The 12,585-nt window shown below is 41.3% G+C and overlaps 1 protein-coding gene across 1 annotated transcript; it reads right to left on the reverse strand.

Moving 5' to 3' along the window:
- Positions 1-857: 857 nt before the first annotated feature.
- On the reverse strand, positions 858-5,484 carry C1H9orf131 (chromosome 1 C9orf131 homolog). Its single transcript, XM_031945411.1, has 2 exons — positions 5,238-5,484; positions 858-3,714 (listed from the first exon to the last, which is right to left on the reverse strand). The coding sequence occupies exons 1-2, from the start codon at positions 5,442-5,444 to the stop codon at positions 997-999; spliced, it is 2,925 nt and encodes a 974-aa protein (XP_031801271.1). The 5' UTR covers positions 5,445-5,484; the 3' UTR covers positions 858-996.
- Between the last annotated feature and the right edge of the window lie 7,101 nt (positions 5,485-12,585).

Genomic DNA, 12,585 nt, shown 5'->3' on the forward strand with positions numbered 1-12,585 from the left:
TCTTTCTCTGGGTATGGATAGGATTTTTTTTTTTTATCATAAATCCTTTGGAGTTGCAAATAGCAGTCACTGTGGATTGTGGTCATTACCCAACATTGCTATTACTTTGTATGCAGTACATTTCACTTTGCTTTAGTTCATGGAGGATTTCCCTGTTTTTTTTCTGAAAGCATTCTGCTCATCATTTCCCATGGAATAATAATACTCCATGACAATCACACACCGCAGTTTATTCATCCATTCCCCAATTGATGGGCATCCCTCAATTTCCAATTCTTTGCCCCGAGAAGAGAGCTGCTACAAATGTTTGTACAGATGGGTCCTTTTCCTTTTTCTCTCTTTTTAAAATTTCTTTTGGTATTCATGCCTTGTAGTGTATGCTCCTGTGCTTTTGAACCAGGAGAACAACATGGCAAAGACCGCTTAGAGTTACTTTGATCAGTATGATCATGTTTCCAAAGGACTAATGATGCTATTCACCTCCTGACAAAGATGGGAAAGGAAGGAAATAAGCATTTGCATAGCACCTACTGCGTGCCAGCAAATTATCCTATTTGATCTGCACAATCACCCTGAAAAATGGTTATTCCCATTTTCTAGTTGAGACAACTGAGGCAGTTGGAGATGGCTTGTTTAAGTCCCAAAGCTAGTAAATGTGGGTGGCTGGATAAGTCTTCCACTATGAATTACACCATCTAGCTGCCTGATGGAGAATGAGACGTTTTGGGACATGACCAAAGTGATAATTTGTTTTGTTTTACTGTTATTTGTTACAAAGATTTTTTTTTTTAATGGTGTTGGAAAGATTAGATGGGGAAGAAAATGGTAATTGAAAAAAAATTCAAAATTTCAAAATAATTCTTAAATCTGTATTTGTATTAAGCCAAGGAAAACGATTTTTTTTAATGGAAAGGTCAGAACCAAATGGCCAGCAGGGAGTGCATCCTTTCTCTCCCACTCTGCTCCCCAGAGTCAGCCTAGAAAGCAGCAGTCCAGTTAGAGACTGGACTCCGTCTCTTTACTGGGCTGTGGGACGCAAGGCCTGGCCAGCCTTGGATCTTGGGCTGCCTGCAGGCTCTCCACCGACAGAGTTCTTGGGCTGTAACTCAGGCTGTTCAGAAGGCCTCCCAGAAATTTCTGCAGGCCTCTCTTGGCGGGGCCGCAGCTCTCCCTGCGGGGACCCCGGCCCCCCTGGGAGCGGCTCCAGGGGGGTCGGGAGATGGAGCTGTCCCCGCCCCCCACTCCCTGCCCCTTGGAAGGGTCCTGGGTGGGCAGAGCTTGGGAGATCTCGGGTTTGGGAGGGGGAGCGGCCTGACAGAGATTCCTTCTCCCCTGCTGGGGGGGCACCAGAGACCTCCTCGCAGGCTGCCGGCTCGCAGGCTTCTTGCTGCCGGAGGCCTGACCCTTTCCCCAGCCTGCATCTCCTCCTCCCTGGTCTCCGGCCTTGGGTTTCCTGGAGTGTTCCCTCTTGCGGCTCAGGACTGTGGCCTTGGCGGGGCCCTTGCCCGGGGCCGGGGGCCCTGGCTTCTCAGAGCCCCCCACTCTTGCCCTCCTGGGGGCACAGGGCATCTTGGCAGCTGCCAGGCTCTTGTCGGGCTGACTCAGGGGCTGGGGCTCTGCGACCTCGGGGGCCTGGAGGTCGGGAATTTGGGGAGACGCCAAAGGGACTTCTCTGCCCTCCCTGGCAGGATCTTGCCCATCTCTCGCTAGCTCCTGCAGCTGTGGCTGATGGGTAGCAGCAGGTTGGCAGAGCAGGTCTTGAGACATAGCCTTCTTTGCTTGGACGTGGGCACAGTTGGGTGGGGTTCCCACAGTCCCTTGGTGGGTCGGGTTGGGGGCTGGGATCTGACAAGTTGGGGGGCACAGCTCTTGTTGAATAGGGGTCCTAGGAAAAAATAGGCCTGGGAATGGGGGGCTGGGAGCTAGGGAGTGGGGGTCAGGGTTGTACTGGTGCTTCTTAAACTGGGTTCTGGGTTCTTTGTTCCAGGAACAGGCTTCAGCTCCAGGGCCTGGGGCCCTCCGGGTGGGGAGAGGGGTCTCTCCGATTGCTCCCTCCTCCTGGGACATCCTGGATGTTGAGAGGGTCTCTGGTGGGTGGTGCTCATCCTCTCCGGTGTCAGAGGGGGGCCACATCTGGGATGGAGGCTCCAGAGCAGGGGTGTTGTACCCCCATCCTGGGGACTCTGATCCAGCCAAGGGGCCAGGGACTCCCTTAGAGCTTGCTTCTTGGGGTTCAGCCTGGGAGAAGGCAGGTAGGCCTGGGGTCCAAGGAGGCTGGGTCTGCATTATATCCCAGCTTGGAGCTGTCCCTTTTGGGACCGGAATGGAGCTGGCTCCTTGCAGCTCAGTCTGGGAGCCCATGGTAAGCCCTGGGGCCAGAGGCCCAGCAGGCATGTTGAGCCATGGGACCTCAGGTACATGAAGAATCATGGGAGCCGTGACTCTGGGACCCTCGGTTAGGCCGGTTCCTTGCGGGCTGAGACATGAAGTCCCAGGAGCCCAGGGGGGTTCGCTTTGCTGGGTGTTATGGCATGGGGCGATGGGCCCAGGCAGGGTCAGGGGGGCCGTCTCACTCGAGGTTCCCATGAGACCGTATCTTTGGGGACTCAGCAGATGCTGTGGGGATGCACTGAGGAGTGGTTCAGGGTCCTGGGGAAGCTGGCTCTGCCACTGGTCTTTCAGTAGGGCCTCAGAGACTGTTACTTTGAGGTCTTCCATTGGACCATTTACTCCTTGTGCTTCAGGAAAGGGGACTGAGGTTGAGCTGGGGGTCTGGGCTAGGGATTCAGGGAGCCAGGCTAATTCACTCTGTTGCATATCCTGGGACTCATATCCCTCTGAAGCCATCACTTTTGTGACTTCCATGAAGTCAATTCCTTGGGGCTCCCCTGGGGAACGTGGAGGAGAAAATAAAGGTAGTGTTGGGTCTAGGATTGGCTCCTGGGACTCAGGGGTGCACCATGGGATTTGGGGGTCATTTGGGAGCTCAGGAAATGCCATTTCTGCAACTTCACAATTTTCTTGCAAGACAGGGAAGGGAGAGATTGAGGGCAAGTATGGGGGAGGAAGGGACACTGTTTTAACTAATAGGTTGGGGAGGGGGAGGTAAGAAAGCTCATTGAAAAAGATAAGAGGCGTGTCTGAAAATGACTGTTGGTGAGTGGCCCCCATGGGGAAGGTACAACCAGACACTGAGAAAGTGCTTCCTAAAGACTCACTGTGAAGAGAAGGGAGACCCCAGAAGAGTTGAATGTTTCCTTTTGCCTTGGCACTTGAGGCAGATAGGGGATCAAGGGAGGAAGGGACCTGGATCAGGCCAGCAGGTTTGGGGAGGTAATAAGAGCTGGGCCCTGGGTCTGGTGTCACTGTTCGGACTGGGAATCCTTCGGAACCTCCAAAAGGCTGGTATGTCCCACCAGGACCCCAGAATGAGGGGTACACACTCCCCACATTTTCATTTGGCGTCCCTAAGGTCTCTGTTTGGAAGAAAGGGGTCTTTGGCTCAGCCTCCATCTTGCTAGGGTAGAAACACCACCAAGGGTCTAGCCTCATTTGTCTTAACAAATCCTCTTCTTTCTCCTCTTCATCCTCCTGCTCCTCCTTTTCCTCTTCCTCTTTCTCCTTATGGAAAAGAAGTCTTTTCCAGCTCTGAGGCTTCCAACTTTGGGCTCTCTCTAGGAAGTTATGGGCGATAAGGAATAGAAATGGAAGGACCTGTAGGGTACAGGGAGAAGGGAACAGCATGAGAACTGAAGGCCTGGCTGGGGCTGGAAAGCCCCGTGTCTGGGCGAGGGACTCAGTGGTCACTCACCCAGTCCTTCCATGTGTCAGTGGTTATTTGGCCTGCCCAGTACCCAGAAATCCGTTGTCATTTTCTCTGCATCATGTCTGATGGTCACTTACTTTGCCTTATTACTAGTCTACGGCAATCACCCTAGAAGCTCCGTGTGAGGAGTTTCTGACCCGGTCCTATTTCTAGGGTCTATGGTAACTCTCCCTTTCTTGGGTTCCAGGAATCCTCTTTTTCTGTGTTTGGGGATCAATAGCGCGTCCCTTGCTTTGTATCTGAATGTCACTGGTAACTGACCCTGTCCTAGGTTTTGGAGCTGGCAGCCACATGAAACAGTCCATCTGCTTTGTGTCCTACGGGTGGACGATCATTTGTCTTTCCCTGTATTTAGAAGTCACTAGTCCCACACTCTTTCCTGTGTGTCTGGGGAAGGGATCAATGATCATTCTTATGTCCAGAAGTCAATAATCTCTCACTGTCCTGTGTCTGGGAGAAGTGAGCAATTTATCACTTTGTCCTGTATTATTTTGCAATCAGTGGTCACTCACTCTCCCTAATCCCCCGGGAGTTAGGGGGGATTCTGCCCTCACGTCATTCTGCCTCACGTCCAGAAGCCAATGATTTCTCATTCTACCTTTCATCAGTGGGTCAGTGATCATTCCCTTTGCTCCTGGGTTGGAGGGTCAGTGGTCACTCATTCTCTGGGATCCAGCGAAGGCAGAATCACCAGGATCTGAGAGTTGGAAGCTGTCGTTGTTAGGAATCTTCCTCAGGTCAAGTCTGAAAGGGTTTTTCTGAGATTTCTACACTTGGTTGCTAGTTCTATCTTTGGGAATGCGGTGGAGTTAAGTCCACCCCTCTTCCAGATGACGGTAGTTAGACCTACTACATAAAGACAGATATCATCTCCCTCTCAACCTTCTCTTCTTCAAGCTCAACACTCCCTGTTGAGGATCCTCAGATGAATCGATCTTAACAAGATGCTTCACTGTCCTAGTTGTGCAGCTTAGGGACATCGAATAATCTCATTTCATAGATGAGGAAACTGAGGTCCAAAGAATGTAAATGATTTGTCCAAATCACATAGATAATAAGCGATTGAACTGAGATTTAATCTCAGGTCCTCTAACTTCAAATTTAGCGGTCACCCTTTCTGCCCACTACTCAATGCCTTTCCTAGAATGGGGGGTCCTGAACGGCACTTGCCTTGTCCCTGGCCTAGGAATCACTGGTGGCTCACCCTACCTTATTCGGTGCTCAGTGACCACTCATCTTTTCCTGTTAGGGGCATCGATGATTATTTACCTTGACTTACATCCAAGAGGTCAGTGGTCACTTGCCTTGCTTTATATCCAATAGAAAATACTCATTCCCCCTGCCCTGTGTCATGTGGGTGGCAGTAATCCATTTTGTCCTGTGTCTGGGGAAGGGGACGGCAGTCACTCACTGGGTTTTGACTCCCATCTCTCTTGGTTGGGAGCCATTGGTGATACTTTCTCCGAAAATGCCAAATCAGGAACAGCAAAAGGATCAGCAGGTTCCCAGGACTCTGGGGGCAACTGCAGCCACACTGGGAGCACCCCAGCGGCAGCAGAGCTTCCTTTATCTCTCCCCAGATCAGGCCAAGTTGGGCCTTGACTGTGAGCATTCTCATCTAGTCCAGCTTCCCCAGGAGGCCCCTGGAAACAGCAACAGATTCCACTGATGTCACAGACCCTATGGAATCAAGGAATGTCTCCCAAGGACTCTGCTCGAGCGTCTCCTTTCTCTAATCTGGCTTTCAGACAGCCCTTTCTGAAACGTTTCTGTTACTCTCTTATTAAAAAGTGAAAAAACAAAAACAAAACCCAAAACTTTCAGGGTCTCCTTATTAGTTTTTTTTTTTTAAACCATTAAAATTGATTTTATATCATTTTAAAAAATAGTACATTTGGGTGCAACTAGATGGTACAGTGAATAGAATACCCTGAAGTCAGAAGAATCTGAGTTCAAATCCGACCTCAGATACTTTTTAAAAAAAAATTTCTGATCCTGTAGCTTTTACTTTTTTTAAACTTTACTTCTTTTTAAAATAATATAATAAAATAAAAAGCTATAATAATAAAAATAAAATAATATAATAGTATTTTATTCATTTTTGCAAGACTTTGTGTTCCCTCCTTCCCTTATCTCTCCCCTCTCCAAGACTGATATAAGTTAAATATGTGCAATCCATTTAAACATATTTCCATAGTTGTCATGTTATGCAAGAAAACTCCCTATAGAGGTATCTAGGTGGTGCAGTGGTTAGAGCACCACCCCTGAAGTCAAGAGGACCTGAATTCAAATTTTTTCCTTCTCTTTTTCTTTCTCATGGTTTTTCCCTTTTGTCCTAATTTTTCTCTCCCTACCTGACTCATATGGAAATATGTAAAAAATGAATGTACATGGCGAACCTAAAAAAATTTAATGAGAGAATTATTATTACAATGAGAGTCTAAGAGTGACATCATGTCACCCTTGGACTGAGAGGCTATCTCTATACCCAGAGCCTCTCCGATGTTAGATAAGTTATTAAGACAAAGGGGTCTATCTCCAGTCAAGTTTGATTGCATGGAATTCACCTTGGACTTCAATTTAGATTCTTTGTAAGGTTGGGTGAAGTTGGACAGAGGAAGTTAGCTGAAACTTTGGATAATGAGGTCTTGGAATAAGGATAGAAAAAGGGGGAACTCTGAATCTCCCCAAATCATTACTTATTAGTAATTATTTCTCTCATCTATAAGATAAAAGAGTTAGAAGAGATAACCTCTTTCATCTCTATATTTCTGATCCTATTTAAGGTTTGATATATTCTAAACTGTAATGTGAATGTATTCTCCTTTGGGGTTTCTCAAAGTTAGGAAAGAGATAAACTTAATGAGATGTGGGGGCATAAAAAGTCAAATTGTGAAAAAAGTATATAAAATATTATAATAATTTTATATTTTAAACACTAACCAAGAAAATCTTAACCTGGGTCCATGTGTTTTTGGGATTATTTTCTATGTTGTGAGAGTAATTATGAATAGACATTTATTCCACATATATACAAATTCTGTTCTTAAAAAGAAACCAGGCATTTTAGAGTAGAAAGCTGTAAGTACAAACCTTTAGAGCATTTGTATACATAATTGCTAAGCATTTTAAATTGAATGCCCTCTCTGCTTTAAAAAACAAACAAACCCTGAAGATCATACCTGTAAATTTTTATGACTTATTTATAAATTATATAGCAATATGATTATTAAAAAATACAGGCTATTTTGTCTAAATACAAACTGATCTATTAAAGTACAGAATCATTATCATAAAGATGTATCTATAAAATTCTTCCTAAGGTAGTGATAGGCAAGGATGCTATTTGAGGATTTCTGAGATAAACCTTCCAAAGTGATCCAAGACGCAGAATTCACACCAATGTGAACATGCAAATTCTAGAATCTATGTGTTTAACTTCCTTCAAAGTTCTGAGATTTTAAAAAATATTTTAATAATTGCATTTCAATACAATTGGTTTCTTTTGTATTCCCATGTATTTTGTTTTTTGCGTTAAAAGTGTTATTCTGAGAAGGTTCATAAGCTTTAGCAGACTGTCAAGTTGGATTGCATGGAATTCACCTTGGATTTCAATTTTAGCTTTAGCTGATGGTCCATAATACAAAGGGGTTAAGAACAACTCCTCTAGTGAAAACTGAGAGGAACTTGAACCAAGGTATTTCTATATTTAGGAAATCTTCCTAAATACAGGATTAATTCTAAGTGGGGTTTTTTTTTTGGTCGTTGTTTTCAGTCTTCTTGACACCTTTAAAAGTTTTTTTTTTCCCTTGGCAAAGATACTAATGATTTTTGCCATTTTTTGCTCCAGCTCATTTTACAGATGAGGAAACTGAGGCAAACAGGATTAAATTAGTAACTTGCCCAGAGAGACCCAGCTAGTAAGTGTCTGAGACCAAATATGAACTAGCTATTAGATCCTAAGGAAAACACTTAACTTTATCTCAGGTAGACATTATCTACCTGATAGCATGTACCAACCAGTGTTATGAGGATGAAATGATATATAATATTTGTAAAATGCCTTTACAAACCATAAAGTTCTGTAGAAATTCTAGCTATTATTCTTTTTCATTTTCTTTTTCTTTTTGCAAGGTATGTGGAGTTAAATGACTTGCCTAGGATTACACCTCTAGTATTAAGGGTCTGAGACCATACTTGAACTCAGGTCCTCCTGATGATTCACTGCCCCATCTAACTTCCATTAGCTATTATTCTTGTATTTTAGAGTATATGTTAACATTAGCAATAGGTAATTAGCATGAAGTTAAAGGTCTAAAAAATTCAACTATGTATTAGACCTTTCTTCAAATTTCATTTACTTGTAAACTTGAGGTCCTCGTTCTGTTTTTATCTCAGGAAGAGCAATTTCTATATGTTTTATCTTCTCTGTTGTGTCTCTGTTCCCTGCCACTCATCTTGCTGCCAGTTTTGTGCAGTCTGTGGTTTTTCTCCTAGCACAACTGGGTTTGCATTGTGATTGACACACAAAAACCTCTTAACAGATGCTTGCAGGTGGATTGCTTCTCTCTATTGGAGTTTTGTTCCTATATTATTGTCTGTAACTGATTCAATTGCTCCTCAGTGGAAGGGGTTCTTCATAGGGATGGAAGCTTAGCATCTCTTTGTTTTCTCATGGTCTGCATGTTGGGTCACTTTAGGAGATTTATTCCTGAATTTTTATATGAATCCCAGGCATCTATCATGAACAAGGAGGGAGGAACTTAGGTGTAAGTTTGTTATATTATGTTGACAAATAATATGTATTTTTAAAAAACAACAACAACAACAAATCTCTCTCTAGATCCCTAGGGGAAGCCTCATTTAGCCTCAAAGACTAGATCTAACCTCCCTCCTCCCATACAGGACTTCATTCCAGGTGCTTTCCTCTTTTATCTCTAGAATCTCAACTTTTCCTATTTTCTGACTCCTTTCCCTCTGATAAAAACCATTTTTAAACATCTCTATCTTGAAAAAAATTAATTAGAAAAAAACACAGAATATATATAATGACTGTAACAATGTAAATAGAAAGAACAGACCACACATACATAAAAATACAAAAGAAAATCAAAAGCAAATGTTGCAAAACTATAAAGAACAAGCTTGACGTGAAAGAAGAGATAGGAGACATTTTAAAGTCACTCCTTAGCAGATGTGGGAGGTTCATACAAGTATTACACATATTTTCAAACTTTTTTGGTTTTGCATTTTCTCCTTTTTTATTTCTAAAAATATTATTTGTTATGTGATATAGTTCTCTGGGAAGGGGAAGAAGGATGGAAAGATTTATTTGTTTATTTTTCTCAATGGTATTTTATTTTTCCAATTACATTAAAAGATAGCTTTCAACATTTATTTTTGCAAGATTTTGAGGGATGGTACATTTATGATGATATGAAATATAAATGACATCATTCAAAACTTTTTTTTTCCCCAAATGAATCATAGTTGGGCAGCTAGATGGTATTGTGGATAGAGCACCTACCCTGAAGTAAGGAGTACCTGAATTCAAATGTGATCTCAAATATTTTGTATCTGAGCAAATCACTTAACCCTATTGCCACTCCCTTCCCCCCAAAATAATTTTTTAAAAGAATAAACCATAGAATCTTAGAACTGAATGAGATCTTAGAGATGCCTCATATAATGTTTCACAACCCAAGTTATATTATGGACTGATGAGTAACTATTTAAGGATCTAACTTCTCTATATGGTGATAATGATAATGATGATTGCTAATGACGATATGAACCTGCATTAAAATTCTTTTAAACACTTAATATTAAATTTAAGTATTTAATTTTAAAATAGTTTAACTTTTATAATCCTGGGAGGTAGTGTATAATTATTATGATTGCCAATTTATAGATGAGGAAACTGAGATTCAGATTGCTCAACTTGTCCCTGGCTCATCTAATTAACAAATGCCAAAGCCTCAGACCTGGCAATTCAGAAGGAAACATTTAAGAGCCAGGGAATGGGAAAGGAAGAGCAGACCACACAGTTAGCCATAATGGATCCACCTGTGTTGCTGTTACTTGTTTTATGTGATTTGTCATATTCTTTTATTTTTTATTAGGAAATCACAAATCACTCTGGCTTTCACAGGACAATAATAGCCCCAACCTAAATTTCCGGTGGCTCATTGTTTAGGTTTTGTAGGCTTAGAATGAGGGTAAATAGGAGTTGTTTTCTGTTCTGTCCAGAAATTCTAGAGGATCATCTCCTCCCAGATTGATATCTTTGTGATGGTAAATCAGGGCATCTTTTGTCTACCTGGCCCTTTGCTTACAAACTGACACCTGGAAAAGATCTTAATTTAGGAAGGCCAAAGTCACCCACTGCATCCTGGGCCTTGGCCAGTTGCCTTGACCTTTGTCTTGTCACTGGATTTGGATGATTCTCCCTAGCTGAAATCCAATACATAATCAATCCACATCTCTTAGGATGTCTTTGGTCCTCTTTAAAAGTGAAGGAGGAATAACCACAAAAAATTATACTTTTATCACTGAATAACCAATATCAATGTTACTAATATCATTGGATAATAGTAAGATATTTTTCAAAAATATTCCATTTTTCTATTTCTACCAGTAAGTTTTCTTTCAAAAAATCTGTGTAGTTGTATCTATGTGTGCATGTAGGGAAATATAAAGATATATACACACATATAGTCATTCTGACCAGGACAAACCTCAACAAAAATGAGAACTTTCAAATACAAATAATAAAAAAGGATTACAAATAAAGTCATAAATTCCCATTACATACAGTTTGCTTTGGGGGGAAAAATATAATACATTTAGCATTATAGTTTCAAAGTTGTCTTGCTTATCTGTATCCCTATGAATTTCCTTCTCTTTTAAGTATTAAGAATATTTCTATGTCTCTCCTTTCTGTCTTTTTTTGGAGGGGTTTTTTGGTGGACATTACCATCCAGAGTCCTCCTCTTCCTCCAAAATCTTGCTCCCCATTAAAAAAACCAACTCTTATAATAGATAAACAATCAAGGAGAATAAATTTAAGCATAGTGCATTCACACATTGAACTTGTCTACATTATGTTCCTAAGCCTAGTTCTATAAACCTTTCATGTTGCCCTAAATACTATGCCTACAATGTTGTTCACAATCACTACCTCAATGTAGGTAGCAGCCAGATGAATATTAGTGCCACCTATTGGATAGACTTTTTCCACAAGAAAATAACCATTACACATTGTCTTCAAATAACTGTTACACATTCTTTTTCAGGAAAAAAAAAATTAGCTGTCAGATTTATCTTATTAAGATAGGATTACTATTATAAATAACAAATATAATCATGGCCCAGTTTGATCCAATAATTTCATCTTTGGGAAACTATCCTCAAAAATATTATCAAAAGCACCAGTAAAAAAGAGCTATCTGTTCAAAATTGTTCACAGAAACATTATTTGTAATTGCAAAAATTACCCTGAATGTGACCTAAATGCTTCATATCAGGAAACTAGTTAAATATTGTGATATATTAGTGTAACAAAATACTTTAATGCAATTAAGATGAATAAGTATGAGAAATATAAATATAAATTTGCATCTTGGGTATAGTCCAATGAGACCATTCCATAGAATGTGTCCTGAGACCTCCTGGTAACTTCCAGGGAAATATGAGATTCTGTCCTGAAAGACTTTGAAATGACAAAGCAGCCCCCTATCACCAGTCATTAAGTCAAAAGGAGAATTGTTGTGATCTCTCATTCTAGCAACATAAACACTATGGGCCTCTAGCAACTAATGAAATGTGTTCATTCAGATGATCTGGGTTTTGGACTGGTTCTATTGTATTTCTTTGCTGAATATAGAGGACTGAGAAATAGTTTTGAGTGGGATTTTTCTCACTTTGGAGGCAATCTTGTGAATTCAAGATATCTGGAAAACTTGGGTCCCTCAGTGAATTTTGACTGGCAAGCAGGGGAGTTTCTAGTTGGAGAGATAGCTATCAGCAATAGAAGAAGCTCTTTTTCTCACTTGGCCAGAAGATTAAAAACTAGGAACTCTGCCTCTGCCTTGCCAGAACAAACAGATTTTGAGAATTTTAGACAAGGCAGTTAAGGTGAATTGGGATCAACTAGAGTCCTAGAAACTGCTTTATGTTTGATATTTTAAATATCAAATTTCTTTTTTTTTTACAGTGTCTTCATCATTTTATTTACTTTTTATTAAAGCTTTTTATTTTCAAAATATATGGATGGATAATTCTTCAACATTAACCTTTGCAAAACCTTGTGTTCCAATTTTCCCCCTCCTTCCCCCATCTCCTCTCCTAGATAGCAAGTAGTCCAAAAATATCAAATTTCTAAGAGAGTATAACAACATTAAATTATTACTGCTTCTTGTTTAAATCTTTACTAATGAATACTTTTGAGTATCTTGAGTTATTTCTTTTATGTATGGGAAATAGCTGACAAATATATATGATTTACTAACTCCCCACTTTGGGGAAGAGGCTTGCTATTGGCCAAACCTAAGTTTTGGGTATTTTTCTCTGCATCTCTGCAGCCAGAGTAACTCCAAGCTTTCTCTCTATAGAAGGCCAGATTTCCCAAGGGTTGGACCTAGTGCACCTGTATAGGACTAGAGCTGAGAGGGAATAGAAAAGGACATGTACCCCACCCAGATCACTGGGCAGAGCTTTATGAAATAATACAAAGTAGAAAAAGAAGTCACGGAAGGATG

This window comes from Sarcophilus harrisii, chromosome 1 (genome assembly GCF_902635505.1).
Source record: "Sarcophilus harrisii chromosome 1, mSarHar1.11, whole genome shotgun sequence".
NCBI classification, from domain to species: Eukaryota; Metazoa; Chordata; class Mammalia; order Dasyuromorphia; family Dasyuridae; genus Sarcophilus; species Sarcophilus harrisii.

Coding starts and splice junctions, on each gene's coding strand:
- C1H9orf131 (XM_031945411.1), bottom strand. CDS start 5,444: ATGAGAATGCTCACAGTCAAGGCCCAACTTGGCCTGATCTGGGGAGAG. Junction 3,715..5,237: donor GAGATGGGAGTCAAAACCCA/GTGAGTGACTGC, acceptor TGTACCCTACAG/GTCCTTCCATTTCTATTCCT.